At 33.3% G+C, this 21,696-nt stretch overlaps 1 protein-coding gene across 1 annotated transcript in view; it reads left to right on the forward strand.

Annotated features, from left to right (window-relative positions):
* Window positions 1–382: 382 nt before the first annotated feature.
* The window catches only part of LOC139500095 (uncharacterized), a 31,311-nt gene continuing 9,997 nt past the window's right edge, over window positions 383–21,696 (forward strand). Inside the window, exons 1-5 of the mRNA XM_071288833.1 lie at window positions 383–1,116; window positions 1,650–2,216; window positions 5,797–5,895; window positions 6,893–7,180; window positions 7,822–8,016. Coding sequence (XP_071144934.1) covers window positions 579–1,116; window positions 1,650–2,216; window positions 5,797–5,895; window positions 6,893–7,180; window positions 7,822–8,016 — 1,687 coding nt within the window. The 5' untranslated portion in view covers window positions 383–578. The remainder of the gene's footprint in view (window positions 1,117–1,649; window positions 2,217–5,796; window positions 5,896–6,892; window positions 7,181–7,821; window positions 8,017–21,696) is intronic.

Raw genomic sequence — 21,696 nt, forward strand, 5'->3', positions numbered from 1 at the left:
TGCAGCACCAGTCGTAGGACTCCAAATACAGCCAAAATTGGAGAGAAAGTGCGTCCGGAAAGTAATCGCATTCGAGCAATGTTTTGATGCCATTAGACTATGACTGAACCTCCATATAATTTAATTACAACACATGGAAGTATTTAACGACCTTGACTGGACATACAGCCCTCACACGGTCGGAATTTAATTACAAGAAGACATAACATGTTGGAATGTGCAGTGAAAATGTGATTTGAAGTCACATGCTCACAGCATGTATTGAATTTTTTTTTTATATTTTCTGTTGATCCTTTCATCATCATATTTGTAAGAAAAAAAACATAATATTAATATATATATTTATATGTATATATATGAGTGTATCGACATCAAAATGGCCAGGAGGAGGTGAAAAACTCATATTTTTGAAAAATATATTGTGTGTGCTGATTATTATTACAAAAAGAGAATCAACATACATATCATATCTGCTAATTGATGATCTAAGTCTTTCATCTATTGTATTTTCTTTGCAGAAATCTTTCGAAGATTTGTATGTAAGAAAATGGAGACCAAAGAAAAAATAATATAACATAATGTCCGACATATTTAAAAAACGACATGCACAGTTAGGATGCATGGTCCTAAGATTGTTTCCCAAAGTTATGCAAATGATTTTAAAGTATTACATAACTCCAGAGGGGTTACACACGCGATTTTCGAAGAATGATTTTCGCTTGGTTTTTACAAACAATGAAGTCGTTTTAATGGAAAAGCTTCCAAACATAGATGATTTCACGGTAGAAATTAGCTACAAAATACTTAGATTTGAATTCAATATGCTGCATGAACCTAAATGCAAATGGGGAAATATTCCCCATTACACAGAGATAGAAATCGCCGATGATATACAAAGGATTATTCATGCTACAAATTCAATAATTAAGATCAACACGGACAATGTTACTGAGAATTATTCTGAAAATTTGTTAGAAGAAATCAAAATGATAGTCACAAGAATTGATTCTTATTTAAAACAAGACGATTTGACAAGTTTGTATAACAGCTTATGTAGATCTGAAATTGATTCCAATGCCACCCTACAAGAGCTTACAAGCGTAAAAGCTATTGAGGGTAAGTGTCGATATTATTAAAGTTAAAGTTCTACTGTAACTGGTTAATATACAAAAGAAGATGTGGTATGATTGCTAATGAGACAACTGTCCACAAGAGACTAAAATGACACAGAAATTAATAACTATAGGTTACCACACGGCCTTCAACAATGAAAAAAGCCGCACGATAATTTTATTCAAACTATACGGAATCAATGTTAACGTTATACATTGTATAATTTACGTCTTTTCCTCTTCACATCATACACTTGTTTTTTTTAAGTATATTTCGTCTCTGAGAAATCCAATGCAGATTATTTGAATGGCATAAGGTGCGCTACAACAATTGGTATGATATTTATTTAATCATATACAAAGTACATGGTTTAGGTAGCGCTGTGATACAATTTGCCCGATGAATTCATCGCTATATTTTAAAAAAAAAATATACAAAAATACAAAAAAAATTATTAAATGTATGATTTACTGGTATGTTTATTTTTATCTTAAAATCAATTAAAATTTCTAATGAGTTTAATTTTATAATGGCAGAATCTCTACCGGATACTGAGAGTGATAAGAGAGAAAGGTATTCTAGGCTGTCGATCCCTATCATCGAAATTTTTCCCAAAATTCTGCGAGATGTTATTCGAAAAGTCATGCCTGTCGCCAAACTTCTGTATCAAAAGTGTGTCCCTGTTCTAAAAACCTTCTATCCCGAACAGCAAGCAAGCATTACAGAGCTACAGTGTTCAAATACATATGATTCGTTAGATGTTACATTAATTTACCAACTATTGAGACAGTTTTCATTAATACCCTCACCCACAAAGGGTTGGGGCAAGCTTCCAGACAAAGCAGATATAAATTTAGGAGATGATGTTGAACGAATTCGATACTACAGAAATAAACTTGCTCATCGAAAAGACACCAAAATTGAAAAAAATGAGTTTCATGAATATTTCAACGAGTTTCGAGACATGGGTCATAGAATGGACCTGAATTTCTCCCCATCGACACATTATGAACAGGAGATACTTGGTTACAGGACATGTGTGATGGATACTGCAATGCAGGCAAAATATGAAAATGCAATGATGGAGATTAAAAATATTAAATGTAAGTGTGCACTAAATATTACTGTCATAAAATTGAGTATATACTATACACTGTTTTGTTAACAGTCTTTTATTATAGAGCATATACCACACACTGTTTTGTTAACAGTCTTTTAGTATATAACATACATGCTTTAAGTATAGAGTATACAACATAAAGTATTTTATTGAAGAGTATATACCAAACAAGCTTTAATTACAGAGTATACAACATAAAAACAATGCTTGTAGAGTATATAATATAAATATAAAAAAGAAGATGTGGTATGATTGCAAATGAGAAAACTGTCTATAAGAGACCAAAATGACACAGACTATAGGTCACCGTATGGCCTTCAACAATGAGCAAAGCCCATACCGCATAGTCAGCAATAAAAGGCACCGATATGAAAATGTAAAACAATTCAAACGAGAAAACTAGCTAACGGCCTTATTTATACATGTATAAAAAAAAATGAACGAAAAACAAATATGTAACACATAAACAAACGACAATCACTGAATTACAGGCTTCTGACTTGGGACAGGCACATACAGAAATAATGTGGCGGGGTTAAACATGTTAGCGGGATCCCAACCCTCCCCCTAACCTGGGACAGTGATATAACAGTACAACACAAGAACGAACTATACAAATCAGTTGAAAAAGGCTTAACTTATCAGATTAACAAAAATACATGTGGACGTGACCGGGTACTTGTACATCCCGACAACAACAAAAAACACTAGGAACAGATCTAAGAGTACTCACTGTTAACTGACAGCTAGTTCAAAGCCACAAACAACTTATACAAAAATCATGCTTCAAGACTAAACTATCAATCCGTACACATCCAAAAGCCAATGGATTTAGTGTAAAGACGTCATAAACATTCAAAAAAAACATGACCTTGTGCAATGCCAAATTACAGGTACATGTATCGACAGATTGTAGATCCATGTAGAATGTATACATGTATATAACATACTAGTAATGTTAAGTTTGCTTTCAATTCTGATAACAAAATAAAAATTTTTACCAATAAAAACAATATTCAATGATCTCATTACAGTGTTGAATTGGTGACCTTTTAGAATAAGTTTATTTAAAGGAGCGATAGGTTTACGAGGATCATTTCTAAATTTACGGGCACGGTTAACAACATTTCCGTAAAAATGAGGATGTGCTTTCCCATTTGGAAAAAGTGATCTACAGATACAACCAAACTTCGAAACTAAATCTTTATATCTATGGAAAAATTTAGTTAATGTTTTAAGTAATTTATGGTAACTCTTAATCTCTTGTCTAAACATTTACCAGAAGTACATAGATTGCGTTCGTTAAAATCAAAAAACGTCACAACAGACACGGGCATAACGAACGATGTGTTAAATATAAACACCGTAAGATGGTGCCAAAGGAACATCACCATCTGAAAATGGAAAATTAACAATAGGGAACGAAAAATTATCCCTTTTGTCGTAAGTTTGAGTTTGGAGTTTCCCGTTTAACACCGAAATGTCCAAATCCAAGAAAGGACAGTTATTATCGTATAAATTTGATTTATTTAAAGTAAGTTCCTTTGGGTAAATTTTTGCAGTATATTGAGAAAATTCTTGGTTATTTAACGAACAAATACCATCAAGATAACCGTAAGCTTTGTTGAACTTATCATTTAAATGCAATTCCGACGGGTCTCTACTGAGTTTAGTCATAAACTGTGATTCGTAACAGTACAAAAACAAGTCTGCTATTAAAGGGGGACATTAAGTATCCGTGGGGATACCTACAACCTGTCGATAAAACTTTGTTGCCGAAACGTCCATAAATATTATCAAGGAGGACAATAACAGCTTCAATCATCTCATCACACCTCCAGTAAGAATATCTAGCATATTTACCTTTCTCATTAGAGAAGAATGCTTTAAATGAATTGCAACAAATATATTTGCATTCAGCTTTACCAAACTTTTCTTTAATAAGATAGTGTGGAAGTGTAGTGTAAAGAGTTGAAAAACCTAAACTGTCAACATAATCAAAAAAACCATCAAAAGCACGTAATTAATCTAAAAAAAGATTGTTTTACACTCCAAAACCACTATGTTAATATATTTTATTACAATAGTTTATGATAAGCTCTTAATAGTAGTTAATTAACTTGTTAAAAGCACTGAAAGATTAGTTGTAGACACTTACTAAAGGCCGAGATGAAACGATATTTAAATGGTTTTGTGTGTAGTTTAGGTAGCCAATATATAGTAGGGACCTTCAAATGAATGTTCAGAAGAAGCCTTAAACTTTGATGTAATTGTGATATGTTTCTTTACTATATGACTCTCTGTGGAGTGGGTGGACTTGAAAGTAGATGAATTTAAAATTTCATTCTTAAGAACGTCCGTGTAGTATTTACGGCATACCACCACCACATTGGTAGCTGCTTTGTTGGCCGGTACAAACACAAACCGCTTTGAAAGTTCTTGAAGTTTATTTCTTATTCTGGAAATAGGTCTATTATGTTCTCTATTATTTACTTCTAAATTATTTTCTTATGTGATATTATCTTATCTACTACATTCATACATTTATTTAAATAAGAATCAAAAGATTTTTTATCAGATTTTTCCCGTTTACACCACCTTTTACAAAATGAGGAAAGAACATATTTGGTGACATGACGACACTCTTTCCAATCTATTTTAGATGGAGGACGATATTTTCATCCTTTTTTCAAAATTTCTGTAACCTCTCTGTCCTGGACGATATTGAGGTCCCCTGTCATAACATGGTTATAAGGAACATATTTAAACTTCGACGATTCACAGTTTCAAGTTAAGGGAGTGTTATTATCTATATTCACGTCTGATGTAACCGACGTATAATTAAAAATTAAACTTCTGATGGTTTTTTTGTATGTGTATGCAATTATAGGTGGTTCTATGTTATCAAAATATGGAGGTATAAAGTTTTGAACGGTAGAGGTATTAAATATACTAGATAAGTTGATAAAATCAATACCTCTGCTAATACATTTAATTTTCATGTTTAACTCGTTGATTTCGATTTAATTCCAGAGTATACAACATAAAGTCTTTTATTGTAGAGTATGTACCATAAAGTCTTTTATTATAAAGTATATAACAGACACTGTTTTGTTAACAGTCTTTTATTATAGAGTATATACCATACAGGCTTTAATTATAGAGTATATAACATACAGTCTTTAATTATAGAGTATATAACATACAGGCTTTAATTGTAGAGTATATAACATACAGGCTTTAATTACAGAGTATACAACATAAAGTCTTTTACTGTAGAGTATGTAACATAAATATATTTTATTGTAGAGTATGTAACATCAAGTCTTATACTGTAGAGTATATAACATACAGCATTTTATCATAGAGTATATAACATACAGCATTTTATCATAGAGTATATAACATACAGTATTTTCTTGTAGTATATAATATACAGTATTTTATCATAGTGCATATAACATACATGTACGTTGTTTTTGTCATTGTCCATTTACATCGTTATTATCTACATCATATTTATTTTAATAGTTTATAACTGTGTTATATCTTTCCATTTATAGTGAGATTTGAGAAGTGGCCAATTAAGTTTTATTGGGGAGATGACTTTCATAGGTGGTTGACGAATCTTCGTTCTTTACTAAAAGACGAAAAATTAGAAGGTAATTTGAATTTACACATAATAAATATTTATGTAATTTAGACATTTTATAGAAAAATCAAAACTAGTGTAATAAATACCATATAGAATAAATTTGTTTATACAAGTAGTGATGCAGATTTTTAAACATACAGTTCAACAAATAGAGCAATCACATACTGTAAAAGCAGACATTTTAATTGGAGATTTAAATTAGTTTGAAAACCTCAACGAAAATTTAACTGTCGATTTAACAAATCTGACTTCAAAATACGTAAATATATGTAATGCATAATAAAATGTAACTTCACAAAACCTAATTACTGCTAACTGTCACTTATACATGCACTATTTGAACCCCCAGCAATTTACCTTTAATAAAAAAAAAACATGATAGTTTAACCCAACGAAAATCGATGTTTATACAATATAAAAGAACCAAGGAGAGTAATAAGGACTCTTATTTCTTAGCTAAATCTGTTTCGAGGAATACGCATTGTAATCATCCTTATTGCAAAAAGATGAATTAAACATTACAATTTGTTTAGATTATACACATGAAACAGCTATTATACATAAGAAATTACCTGTACCAAGCAAAGCATATGACAGTTGTAATCAATTCGTTTGATGTGTTTGAGCTTTTGATTTTGCCATATGATTAGGGACTTTCCGATTTAAATTTTCCTCGAAGTTCATTTTTTTTTGGTGATTTTACGTTTCATATAGAGAGAGTTATGAGTCTTATGTAGACGAAACGCGCGTCTGGCGTATAAAATTATAATCCTGGTACTTTTGATAACTATATATCCTGTTTCATCCCATTCACAAAGTAATAGGGAAATGGTGAAACTTAACATTCCAAAACTAGTTTACTGCCTTATATTCAGCGAAGGTGCTTTTATTTCTAATTCATTCTGTTTGTTTCCAATTTTTGCAAATATGTAGAGTCATTAAACTGCCAACACAATTATGTTACACTTTATACAGCATCATAATATTTATGTTTATTTGTGTAGGAAGACAGAAAGTCCGTGTACAGATCATCTTTCAGAAAGAGGAGGATGTCGAGAGTAATATTGAAGTTCTCAATTCACTTACCGAAGAAATTAATGAGGGCTTAAGCGGAATTGAGTTCATTGTTGCCACTAAAGGGAGTTTAGCTCTGATTGTAGATATACAACTGGAAATGTTAGAAACAGACGACCAATTACTAACAACCCTGGCTTTATTTCTAGAAAAGATTTTGGCACGCATTACAATCGTCACTTCTGAGACCATCGATATAGTTGTGTTACCTGTAGAAGGTTTGTTAGTGATATTGAATTAATATCTGAGACGCGATTTTTAAAAGTGTACATTGTGTATAATAAAAATCATTAGGACAAGAACACATATGCATTTTAAACATTGTGTATGTTTACAAGATACATCGACCGGAATTTTAATGCTGAAGTATAGTATATAGAAAAAATGGAAAAAAAATCTAAATATTTTTTTCTCAAGTTTTGTAATCAATTAATAATTAGTTTATAATCTTGCAACTCATATTTATATATATATATATATATATATATTTAAGCAACAGTAGTTAACCTATGTTCCAATCGCATTCAATTAAGAAGAGAAAAATATAGGTAACAAACAAAAACTGAGGGAATCCCAATGGAACGGAATCGTTTGTACCGATATATCAAGCTTCTTCCTCTATGCAGGTATCACCTGTCATGCGAATCCACATTAAGTTAAAATATCACAATCGGGAAAAAGGACACCATCGGTAAATTTATCACTCTGCAGGTATCTAAAATATATGACGGTAGAACTATGTGCCAGTGAACTCAGTTTTAGAAAAAAAAAAAAAAACAATGAATAGCTGACGTCACATAAATAGTTTCGAATACAATTGACTGCATAAGTCGAATTCATTTTTTCTTTATCTTTACAGAGAGCACACAATGGAATAAACCAAAATCCATAGGGGGACAGGTTTGTCTAAAATTTGACATAGAAGCCCAATTGCTTGAAACTGATGATAAAATGGAAGAGCAGTTAATAAAAATAGCTGACGCCATCTTAAAGCATTCAAACGGAAGCGGAACAAATCAGAATATTACTGCAACACTCTTGCCTATTAATCTTGGTAACTAGTTTATCAGTATATTTTATTATTTGTAAGTACACAATGTACTGTTAATATTTATACAATCTGACCAGTAATTTTCTTCCATATTGTTATTATTTTATAACATTTTACTATACAAATTAGATTTTGAATGAAACGACCTATCCCAAGACATCTTATATACAAAGGCTCCCCAAAATATGACTGGGGAAAGAAATATAGTCACGAGAGGTAATTTTAGATACCGGCAGTACATCCCTTATCAAAGTGGGGCGTCCGTTTGGTGGTTTGGGATGAACAAATATGCAGCCGTGTTTGGTCTGAATGGTTAAATTCGATGCTGTCGTAGAGAGAATTCAATGCTCTTGTTCAGATTCGAACTGTCGCAACAACACTTAGAGGGGTCATAATTTATGTTTTTATCGATTTTTTCCTCATTTATCAATGTCAGTCTAAATTGCACCATCCTCTAGCAAGAACGGTCAATTTTACTAGACCTATCTTTTATTTTTATTGTTAATTTGTTCTGTCCTTCAACATGCTTACAATAATCAGCAACCAACAACCAATCATACACTAAAAATGGGTGTTATTAAAATGAATTAGAATATATAGCTATCATAATTAATCCACAAATATGAACGTTGTGCGTATGTTTCTTTTTATTCGTTTCTAATAGTTATTTGTGCCTTAATTCGTGATAAATTTAGAAATAAACAAAGGTTTTAATAGCACCCCACGACCACACCAATGAGATACAATAACATAGTCAATATGAAACAGCGACTTTGCGTATTCCTACATTTGTTTGAAAGATGCTGTTGTTTTTTATTTGGTCGGGTTGTTGTCTCTTTGACACATTCCCCATTTCCATTCTCAATTTTATTAATACGTTCCATAAGTCACTGCTTTGTTGATGGTATCCTGGTTTTTCATTATCGATATTGGTAAAATGTTCTGCTCGTTTTTGAAAGTTATCCTTGGTTTTTACAAGTTTTTTTTCGAGTTGTTGTTTTGTTTCTTGTTATGTCTTATATTTGGGTATATATTAAAGTGATACACCAACGATAAACACATGTTGTGGTTATAATTATGGGAATAAAGACTAATGTTTACGGTTAGTATATTAAGCCATTTACACTTTCCTATCAACAGATTTGAAAATTTGTTCAAGATACAATATATATTTACTTCCTTTCATTGATGAAGTTCTTTAAACAACATCAATGTAGATGATAGGATGAACATACAGTTTTCTCTTACTATTACAGAATCGTTGTTAATACAGCATGGATAAGGAACAGAGTTCCATTATCCCTTCGATGCACACATTTTATATGTAAAAGGCAGATTTCTCTTTGTTAAGTCGATCGTCCACCATTAGATAATTTGTCCGAGATATGGCTGATATAAACATATATTATAAGTTGGATAAAGAAAAAAAAAGAATTGTATCCTTGAGAGCGCGTATGAAGCCATTTTCAATGATTTTGATCTTTCAAAGAGGCATTACTCTTTTTGTTTTAATTCGATCGTTCAAAATCACTGAATGTGTCCGAAATATTGCTGTCCGTGTAAAGTTTTATTAAAACTGGCAAGACTTGTACATGTGAGAGTGCCGAAAAGACCGGACGCGTACGGTCGCACGGACAGCCGCCCGGTATTTCCATGTCTTCCATAAAGCGTTACGCGGGAGACAAACATACAGTCTTCTTTTTAATTATACGACACACATTGTTACTACAGACAAGATAACGATACCAAATATTACTGTTTCCGTCTTTAATAGTATTCATTAGTAATGGCAACCTTTTAATGCACATTACTATCAATCTATCCCGTATCAATAATTAATATCCTTATAAAGCTTTCATTTAACCGTTCGGAAAAGGCAAGTTTGACAAGTCCAATGAAAATATTCATTCGTCGTATATTTAACCCTTGCCATGCGGGGCCAGTATATTACGGCCGTACCAAGACCATAGTTATTTTGCACCAATGGCGTTCCATACATTTGAGGTCATCGTAATGCAATTCAATTCGAAGTGTATGTATGTTTCCTCAATCTGACACTATTGATTGTCGTGTTTTTCATTCTTAATAATAATTTTGAGCCCAAATACGAACTTCAAAAATTGAAATCGGACAAAATTAGGTTTTTGAAGGGATGAGCTTACCTTCGAGGTCTGAAACACGGAGTTATCAGGATTGAAACCTTGACAAATACTGTTAACCCGCTGACTATCTATAAACTGATGAACCCAGATCAGTTTCACTCCGACCTAACAACTGATGTGATTAATCTGTTCACTGGGGTTCACTCTACGTGTAAACTAAAATTAGATGCATCTATTAGCATCCCGCGGACTTTCAGGTCATAAAGAAGGACGAAAAAATGTCAAAATTGACGCTCTTTGCACATGAGGACCAACTTTAGGGTAACTTCCCGCCCATAGATCCCACCCCGTGATCCCTTATCGTAGATTTAATACAATTGGTATGCATCAACATCAGGGTACAGCTTATTTGCATATAATTTGCATATTTTGGCAAATACTCGAAATTGAGACAATTTCTTTTAAAAAAATCCAGCATACCAATGATTAATATTAGTGTTGTTAAATCGTACACTTTTGCCTAACCGGTTACTCGGATAATCGTTCGACCGATTAACCGGTTAACCGGTAGTTTAAGTTGACGTTTGAAGGCCTTATCTATAGTACCCTACACATAAATATGAGAAGATGTGGTATGAGTGTTAGTGTGACAACCTTCCATCCAAGTCATACATTTAAGGTTTTATAATGCGATTAATTAAAGATTGTCCTTTTGTATTATAAGGCTTGTCGGTGAAGATTATTGGCGAAGTTTGACTTTTAATAATCAAATACACCGTATCAACTATGGCGTTTGTACTGACTTTAGATTGAAAAATATAAAAAAAACTCCTTGATCCCGTAGAATTTAATATCTCTTAAACCGATGATTCTTTCATTTTCTCTTGTTGTCTCCGAAAATAATGTGGAGTTTTTCAGTTTGATATGATTAAGCCAAAGCTTGTTACTCGTACTATCAAAAATACATTGATTATATTCATATTGGTTTGCATTTCACAGTTTTTGAGTTAGCATTTTGTTTAAAGTATGACAAAGCCTTGCACGAATGTCTACACAATATAAAAACAAAAATGAAATAATGAAGTAAATCGTAAATGATCGTATTACTGATTTAAAGTACTGTTAAAAAACATGTTTACTAATTATGTTTCCTAAAGATCTTGTCCCGGGCAGAGAGACAAGTTCTGATTAATTTTATATTTTTTGGATTAAAAATAGCAATCAATATACTGGACAATTGATCTATCAAATTAATTACCACGACGACAATAATTAAGAAAACCTAACTACAACGATTTCAAAACAAATTTATATCAAATCTATCAAAATTGAAAAAAAGTCCGGTTAACCGGTTATCGTTTTTGGTATTCGGTATTCGGTCGTTCAAACGGTTAACCTGTTAACCGGTTAACCGTTGACAACACTAATAAATATCCTTGAAGTTAGAAACTATTTTTTTTCAGTTTGCTCTCCAATTTTGATGGTTTTCGTCTTATTCGAGGCCTACAGAGCTTATCAAGGCCTTGTTATAGGCTGGTTTGCTCAAAACGCTAGAAACAATTGAAATATTTTGTTGATACTTAACCCTTGCGGGGGCCGTAATATTACGGCAGTACCCAGACCACCGTTATTAGGTACAAATGGCGCTCCATACATTTGGAGAGCATCGTATATGCATGTTTACTCAATCTGACACAATTTATTATCATGTTTCTCACTTTTGATATTAATTTTGAGCTCAAATACGAGCTTCAAAAATCAAAATCGGACAAAATTGTTTTTTTAAGGGAACGGCTTACCTTAAAGTTCTGAAACGACACGTTGTGAGGACTGAAACCTTGACAAATACTTTAACGCGAAGGCATGTAACAACTGATCGTGTTTATTACGAAAATACACTAAGGAAACGATCACTTCCGGTTGCAAGTCCAGTTAAAGTTCAAAATCGGAAAAAAATCGGATTTTTTTTTTTAAATTGGTGCAAATGACCTTCTTTACACTGATGAACTCAGATCAGTTTCACTCCGACCTAACAACTGTTGTGACGAATGTGTTAACTAGGGTCCATTATACATGTAAACTACAGTTGAATGAATCTATTAACATCCTTCGGACTTCCAGTTCGAGAAAAAGAACGAAAAAGGTCAAAATTGACGCTTTTTGCACATGAGGACCAGTTTTTGGGCAATTCTATCGACAGTTTTGGTCTTAATTTTTGAATTGTTAATTGCACTTTTCTTTTTAAAGTATCTATGAGATATATCGTTTCAGTTGGCGGAAGATTCGCTCACCTCTTTGGTAAAAAAAAAATTTAAAATAGCTTTAGATTGGTCAAGTGTTTGCAAAAAAGCCTCATTGAACATCCTATGACGTATGTTGGGATAAATATAAATAGTTACAATGAAATGAATCTGTTGCTGATAATCTACTTGTATTGTCGTCAATGTTCTCTACAGCAGATGTAGCGAAAACATTCTGCAGTAGAAATGTACTAGATCACGTTTTTTAGTCTTACAGTGGATCATGATTCCCGAACAAGCACAAACTGGGGATTCATGGTCTTCCGTGTGACAGTTGGATTGTTTCTTTGTACAATTAAGCATTAGAAGCTGACCTATTATTAATTTCGACTGATAAATTGAACTATCTCGAAAGATGCTTTCAGACTGAATCATGCTGACCAAAGACAGCAATGACTTAGGTACAGACACTTCTTATGGATTTAATAAATAACTTTATATACGAGATTTTAATAAGCATTATAACTAACACTATGCAAAGTTTCATGCTTTTATTATTAAGTGGTCACTTGTACAAATATATTGAAATTAGACTATTGGTAGCTAATTTTGCGTCCATGCGTATTTTTTTTTTTTGTATAAGGCTCCATGTTCAAATGTTTCTAAAAACCCCATAACTAACACTGCAAAGTGTAGGCTGTTTCTTTAAAGAGACCAATTACACCAATACATTGGCGGCCATAAATGATTTTTTTCAGATGTCTTTATTTCCAAATTTATGTGTTAGCATCATAACAAGGACTGTGCAAGATTTTATGCTGTAGCTCTAACATGTCTAAGGTTATGAAATACACTAATATTTTTCTGGTGGCCATTTTGAATTTGGCGTTCATTATGGATTTGTTTTTAGATGGCTTCTTATCCAAAAATGTATCCTAGTGTCATTAATAGCACTGTGCAAAGTTTAGTGCGTTTACCATCAAATGATAAATCATACCAATATATAGGACTTAGTCTAATGCCTTTTGGTGGCCATTTTGGATTTGGCGGTCATTATTGTATTCTTTAAGGTGGCTTTGTGCGGTGATCTCTGCAGCTAGCTCGGCTGTGCCTCTTCATGTGCTGATTTAGTATGTTTTATGTATTCGTTTTTATTCTGTAGTTATTCACCACTTCGGTGTTATCATGTATATCTATGATATAGTTATTACTGTTTGCAAAAGTATGAAATATTCTAAATACTAAAGATGTTCTTATCCTAGGCAGAAAATCATGTCCGTATTGGGCATCCCTTTGTGGAAGTTTTGGTTCTAAATGCTCTTCAACTTTGTACTTGTTTTGGCTTTCTTCGATATTTTTTTAACTAAGCGTTACTGATTTATAGTCTTGTGTAAAAAAACGCGCGTCTGGCGTATTGAATTATAAACCTGGTACCTTTTGATAGCTATTATTTGTGTGATTCTCTTTTCTATATGTTCTCCCATATTTCAAATATCATAATGCCGAAAAGCACACCAGGTTTAATTCTTTCATCAAATAAAAGCATGATATATGTTTATAGTATAATTTAATTCTTAAAACCAGTTTTATACGGCGATGCGTATCGATTGACTTGGTCCTACCTATTATGTTCTTAGCCGAGTAGTAATTCAATCTAATTCGAGTTTTCTTGGACCGACATCGTTACATGAGACAAAGATAAGTAATAAACATTAAATATAGCAAGAACATTGTATCAAATCTTTCTTTACAAGCTACATTGTTAGAAGAAATTACCTTAGACTTATTTGGCACAACTGTTTGAAATTTTGGGTCCTCAATGCTTTTCAACTTTGTACTTGTTCGGTTTTACAACTATTTTGACTTGAGCGTTACTGATGAGTCTTATGTAGACAAAACGCGCGTTTTGCGTATTAAATTGTAATTCTGGTACCTTTGATAACTATTTATTGACTTTTTCTGATACCACCATTGTAACAAAAATGAATTGGATCTACGATTCACCAAATACAATAAGATGGATTGACGAAGATTGATTGGTTTATAGTTTTTGCTAATAGATCAGTGGCACAAACTAAGAACAGATTTAAAAGTCAACCCACAAAGTATTGTTGATTTGTTCTCGCCCTGCACATAAATGAAATATGTGTAAATTTTTGTTAAATTTCCAACAATCAAGCAATCAATCCATTATCAAAGTGTGTGGACTGGTACGGAGAGTGTTGAGATTTTGACGACAGGTTACCTGTGGTCAAAGGTTAAGCTTTCCAATAGATCAACTACGGTTTTCGTAAAGCGGTATTGTAAGCGATTAACCACGGGAGGCGTGGCATAACTATACAAAAACCTTCTTATTCAACCTCCCTATTTTGTTTCGATGTGGATGCTTATTAACACATCCTGCAAAGCAACCTTGCGACAAAGATTTTTTAACAATGTGTCCATGCTTGGTACGAAAGGTTCGTTGTAAAATCTGCTCCCGACCAGATAACTGCAAAAACGAAATATATATTTATATTTATGCATATTAAGGACGAGAGCAAATTAACAATAAATACAAAAGGAGCGACCGGGATGACGGTTGGTATAATTTTGGCTTCCACTTGAAAATGAGGGTAAATTGGAAAGAGACAAAAAGTAACAGACCACCTTCTAACCCCTCTAAATCTTTACGTGCAGAGTCTGGCACTCTCTCTCTGTACGAGGCTTCCAATTTAACGGTCCAATTCAGACCAAACGTGACTGTGTACGTGTACATCCTGTACAACCAAGAGGGCGTCCAACTTTGGCAGGGAAGATATTTAGTGACCTAATTTCTATTCCCCAATGACTCTAGGGTTATTTTACAACTATTCATTTGGCAGACGATTATTAAAACAATAAAAGTACTATTAATGTGCAAGTACTGTGAAATAGTGGATTTTAAGATAATAATTAAAAACTCTGAACCTTTTTAATTGAACTAAATTGTTGTTTAAATGATATTGTCACTGGGGTAAAGCTGATGACCGTAACTGCATTCACGGTCATCCCAAGATGTCGGATGAAAAATTAGGTCAGTTTCTGTATTGTCTGTTAAAGTGTTTCTACATCATTTTCTTTACAAATCATACATTGAAACGATGTAAATTTATAAAAGAATCACTCGGAAATCACTAATTACTTCTGAGAAATGTGCATGAAACGGGAAATTCGATTTGAAAAAATCGTTAAGATGACCGTAAATCATAATCAAAATATTTTCAAGATGACCGTAACATAAAACAAGGATGACCGTGATTGGTAAAAAGATGACCGTAACTTGTAAAGGATGACCGTAATTTGTAAAGACTGACTGTAATTTATATAGGACGACCGTAACTTTTATAGGATGACCATCAATTCTAAGAAATATCCGTATTGTATTCAAAGCTTTTTTGTTGAGTTTTTCGATCTCAATAGGGGCTCGGTTAGCGGATATAAATATGTTTCATAAATTTCTTTTTTTAAACTATAATATAATTGGCCATATTTAGGATTTATAACAATGATAGTAAATTGCATATTTCTCATAAACAATGAAATATTTATTGATATCGACGTTAAAATTTTATCACAAATTGACAGCGATACGACGAAAATTTGAAGAAACATGAATGTGTCCCTAGTACACGGATGCCTCATCTACACTATCATTTTCTATGTTTAGTGGACTATAAAAATGGGATGAAACTGTAATTTGGCATTAGAATTAAAAAGATCATACTATAGGGAAAATGTGTACTAAGTTTCAATTTTATTTAACTTGAAGCTGGACAAACAAACAGACGAACGGACGAACGTACGCACAGACCAGAAAAACATAATGCCAATAAATGGAGCATTAAAAACATTAATAATACATACGAATATTTGGTAATCGAGCCCATGTGTATGGTTCCAGAGGAAGCAGATTAAAATCTTAATTTGTCTTGATATATGCAGGCGGAAACACTTTTGAAATAGAACAAAAGAATCGAAGCTCTGTGTGTATCGAGAAAGCGATAAATGTTAACTTCAATGTTTGATATAGTAACAAAATTTTAAAAAGTTAATAGAAACAAATAAAACGACAATTTTCTTATTTTAAAAACACCATTTGCATAAGTTTTCAATGTATCTATTACATAGTAATGCAAAACAATAAGATATCAAGTCGACGACATGGTTCTTATCGGGGCCTTTTATAGCTGACTATGCGGTATGGGCTTTGCTCATTGTTGAAGGCCTTACGGTTACCTATAATTGTTAATGTTTGTGTCATTTTGGTCTTTTCTGGATAGTTGTCTCATTGGCAATAATACCACATCTTCTTTTTTATATATAGTATCTATAAGTTGGATGTAGAAAATGCATAACCTCCGATTTTTTTTATCACGGACGGAGAACATATCAATCTTTTAGTTCAGAAATTTTCGTGTCTGCCCTTCCATTATGTGAATCAAGAAAAAATTCCCAAAAACAGGTAAAGGTTGTATCGAAAAGAGAAAAATCGAGTGCACCTTTTTATGTTAGGGCATGTTTGGGTGTATATTTTGTCTTTAAAACGTACAAAGCAAGAGTATTTTATATAGCATCTCGCTTCAGATTCTATCATTATTATATATCAAAGCTACAGGTTGACTTGATAACGTAAAAAAATGACAGTACGAAAAGATGAAATATTTGGGTCAAGTGAGATACCTATCTAATGAATCACAAAAACAGAGTAGGTGTGTTCGAATAGCTATTTTTTCTAAAAGTACTTGACGACAGTCTTTTAAATTTGGATGATGAAAATGGATATCTTCGAAAAAATATGATTTTCTTGTGTGTGATAACTAGGGTTTATAATCTTCAACCACTAAAATTGTTTAGTCTGCCCTTCCACGAAATATTTAATTAGAATTTTTTTAAATGCTTAAGAATTTTCAAAAATTCCATCTGACATCCGAACAGACAATATTTTTAAGTTGAATCAATGCAGACAAGATCATTAACTAATGCTCATTAGCTAGTAGATACATTTGTCTTTTAAAATATAACTGACATATAACGATCGATCGTAATGGTGCTATTGGATAAATTTATCAGTTTTCAAGAGCAAAATTGGCAGAGCGTCATCCCTACAATGGCTTCCATTTCTACGATTATGAGCATTAACTGGCGTAATGGGGAGATAATTTTGAAGAAGTAAAATCCTGACTGTATAAATAACATTTCTGTATACATTGTATATACAAATTGACAACGTTCCGCCTTGTGATACGCTTTTCGTACAATACTATTTTAAGGATCTACTTTGCTGGAGCTCACCTTCACTAGTTTATTCGAATGATATTTTCAAAATATTTCTGTTATTTAATTTGCATGACAAAATGAAAGACGATATAATATCATTGGGTGTACATGCAATTTTTTGGCATTTTAAAAAATGTGTATTTATTATATGTCATTAAAAGGAATCCCAGAAACAAAAAAAAATCTTGTGTTGAGCAGTTGAACTGTGCACCGCATTTTTTTCATTATGCTTGTAAGGTGTCATTTTATCGCGCTTTTGAAGCATGTTTTCCCTTCCTGTTCATTTGCATGTCTTTTGGCAAATTCATTTTAAAAATTAAACCCTCTACTGTAAAAAAGATACATATGGTAATCTTTGCATTTGAAGCACGTCTTATTTTCTTCTACCTATAGGATAAAACTCTCATATTAATATGTGTATACCAACACGATTAATCATTTGATACAAACGGATAGTTATATAAATACGGATATTTCTTAAAATTGAGGGTCATCCTTTAAAAGTTACGGTCATCATTTACAAATTACGGTCATCTTAAAAGCAGTTACGGTCAGCCTTGTTATGAATCGCTGATTCTGTTACGGTCATCTCGATTGTGATTTACGGTCATCTTGGCGATTTTTTCAAATCGAATTTCCCGTTTCATGCACATTTCTCAGAAGTAATTAGTGATTTCCGAGTAATTCTTTTATAAATTTACATCGTTTCAATGTATGATTTGTAAAGAAAATGATATAGAAACACTTTAACAGACAATACAGAAACTGACCTAATTTTTCATCCGACATCTTGGGATGACCGTGAATGCAGTTACGGTCATCAGCTTTACCCCAGTGATTGTGGATGTTAAAAGTAGGATATTTTCGCTAATATAACAAATACGTCTGTTCAGCCATAACTTTTAATAACAACTCAAAGAGCCCACGGCGACGTCACTGAAGTCGCCAACGTCGCCAATGGTAATGTACAAACTTAGGAACGTCGTAATCCCGCGGTAATCTCGATATACTGGGGGCCGCAAAAAGTGAAAATTATCTTAAATTTAACGTTTACTGTCTATATTTGTAAATAAATCAAATTAAAAAAGTCTCTATCTCCATGAATGAACTAAATTGAATTAACTAAGTTCTTGTTCACATAAATGAAAATTTGAATTAACTTCGAAAGTCCTTTTTAAAATTGTTAAAGTTCTAGTCGTCTTCATTATTTTCGTCTACATTGGTTATCCACTTTCGTATTTTCTCCCGGGCCTTGACGCTCAAATCTCGTTTCGGTCTAGTACTTCTTTGCGTTGTGTCTTCATGTTGCTCGTCAGTGTGATCGCTTGTAGCATTCGAATGTGTCCCCGATACCTCCAACGGAAATAGTTTAACGATCGGTCGGGATGTCTCGCCATTGCTTGTCTGTATCCGTGCTGCTCGTACATGTCCATCATGGCCTCTAATAAGTTCATTTACTATACCTAGTTTCCAATTAACTCTAGGCGATTCATTGTGTATTTGAACTATGTCCCCAATTTAAATAGATTTTTAGTTTTTATGCCCCACTTACGATAGTAGAGGGGCATTATGTTTTCAGGTCTGTGCCTCCGTTCGTCCGTCCGGTTAAAGTTTTTGGTCGAGGTAGTTTTTGATGAAGCTGAAGTCCAATCAACTTGAAACTTAATACACATGTTCCCCATGATATGATCTTTCTAATTTTAATGCCAAATTATAGTTTTGACGCCAATTTCATGGTCCACTGAACATAGAAAATGATAGTGCAAAGTTCAGGTTAAAGTTTTTTGTCAAGGTAGTTTTTGATGAAGTTAAAGTTACATCAACTTGAAACTTAGTACACATGTTCCCTATGATATGATCCTTCTAATTTTAATTCCAAATTAAAGTTTTTATCCCAATTTCACGGTCATAGAAAATGATAGTGGGAGTTGGGCATCCGTGTACTATGGACACATTCTTGTTTCCTAAAGTTTTGTGAAATTCGCTCAATGAAGTTAAGTATTCGGACTTCCATCTGCTCCAGAAGTGTTGTATTAATAAAGTTTGTCTGTGTGCACATTTGTTGAGTTCTTTATGATTCATATAGGTTGGATCGTTGAATTCCCCTAAGTCTATTTGCGGATATGGCAGGGCTGATATTCTTCTTTCATACAAAAGATGAGCGGGGGTTAACGTCTCGCAATCTCTGATATCTGATGAGAAATATGTAAGTAGCCTGTCATTTAAAATTCTTTCTATTTCTGTCACGACAGTCTGTAGAGTTTCCATACTAACTTGAGTTTGTCAAAGTGTCTTTTTCAAGCTTGTCTTTGTTAGCGCAACAAGTCTCTCCCAGAATCCACCATACCAAGGTGCGCGTTTTGGTATGAACTTCAATTCTATTCCTCGTATAGACAACGTTTTTTTGAGTCTTGCCGATTCACATAATCTTTTTAGTTCCTCTGCTCCTGCAATGAAAGTAGTTGCATTATCTGATATAAGTGTCTTGGGTATTGATTTGCGGCTTACGAAACGCCTAAAAGCTTGAACAAACGAATGTTCGGTTAGGTTTGGTACCTGCTCTAGATGAACGGCTCTGGTAGAAGCGCAGGTAAACAGGCATATATATGCTTTTGTTAAAATTCTATTTTCTAAGTAATGCTCCTGTAAAGTCCACTCCAGTGACTGTAAAGGGGGTGCTTCCTGTAATCTGATTTTTGGTAAAGGTGGTGGGTCTGGTGCAACGTACGATTTTCCATTCACTTTGCGGCAAATAAACGCATTTGCGGAGTAATTTCTTTGCATACTGTCGAATAGTTGGTATCCAAAACGATTGTCTAATATAGGTGGCTGCAGCATTCATTCCACTATGAAGTAATTTTTCGTGTGCGTCCAATACAATTAGTCTAGTTAATAGATGATTTGCCGGTATAAGGTACGGAAATTTCGCTGATTCTGGTATTGGTGCGTTGTGTATTCTCCCGTTATATCTGATAAGACCGGATTCGTCTAAGAAAAGTCCCAATTGTCGGAATCTGGGTACTTTATTTGTGTTTCTGTGTTGTGCTCCTCTCAAATATGACATTTCATCTGTATACGTAGACTCTTGACAATCTAGAATCCAAGTATTTACTGCTGTTTGAATTTCATTGACCTCCAGTGGTTCTCTTTTTCTGGAAATCCTATCCAGTCTACAGTTGCGTATAAAACGGATGACATAGGCGGTAATACGTAATAATTCTATGTAAGATCCATAGTTCGAAATATCCAATATGTTTGTTATACTGCCTAGACTTTTCTGGTGTGTCATATCAAAGTTGTCCAATTACTCTTCCTTTTCTCTGACGTCTACCAGTGACGTGGTGTTTTTTGCGCTGTTTAGTTCTGGCCATTGTGTACTATCTGTTAACCAATTTGGTCCTTTCCGCCAAATTATACTCTGGTCAAATTGTTCAATTGTAAGTCCTCTTGTAAGAAGATCTGCCGGGTTGTTATCAGTAAGGCAATACCGCCATTTGTATGGATGCGTCAATTCTGTTATTTCCTTCACTCGATTAGCAATAAAAACGTTTCAATGTTTTCGTAGATTTTAGCCAATGAAGAACAATGCTGCTATCTGACCAAAATACATTTTTTGGATAATTAAGTGTTGACTGAAGATGTGCAGCTAGTCGTGCGCCGATGATTGCTGCCATAAGTTCAAGTTGTGGGAGGGTTAAACATTTGACTGGTGCTACTCTGGTTTTCGCCATTACTAAAGTTGTTTCGTTTTTGTTACTCAAATAAGCTGCTGCGCCGTACGCCTTTGGACTTGCGTCTGTAAATACATGAAGTACTAATTCTATTGATGCTGATGGCTTGCTAAAATAATATCAAGGAATAGTGAATTGTATTGCCTTTTCCAAATTTTTGGTCAAATCTATCCACGTAGTCTTTTAATTATCTGGTATAAGTTCGTTCCAATCTAATTCACATTTCCATAACTCTTGTATCAGGATTTTCGCTCTAATTGTAACCGGACTAAGTAAGCCGAGTGGATCATAAATCTTTGAAGAATATTTCAA

The sequence above is a fragment of the Mytilus edulis genome, chromosome 13, assembly GCF_963676685.1.
Source record: "Mytilus edulis chromosome 13, xbMytEdul2.2, whole genome shotgun sequence".
NCBI classification, from domain to species: Eukaryota; Metazoa; Mollusca; class Bivalvia; order Mytilida; family Mytilidae; genus Mytilus; species Mytilus edulis.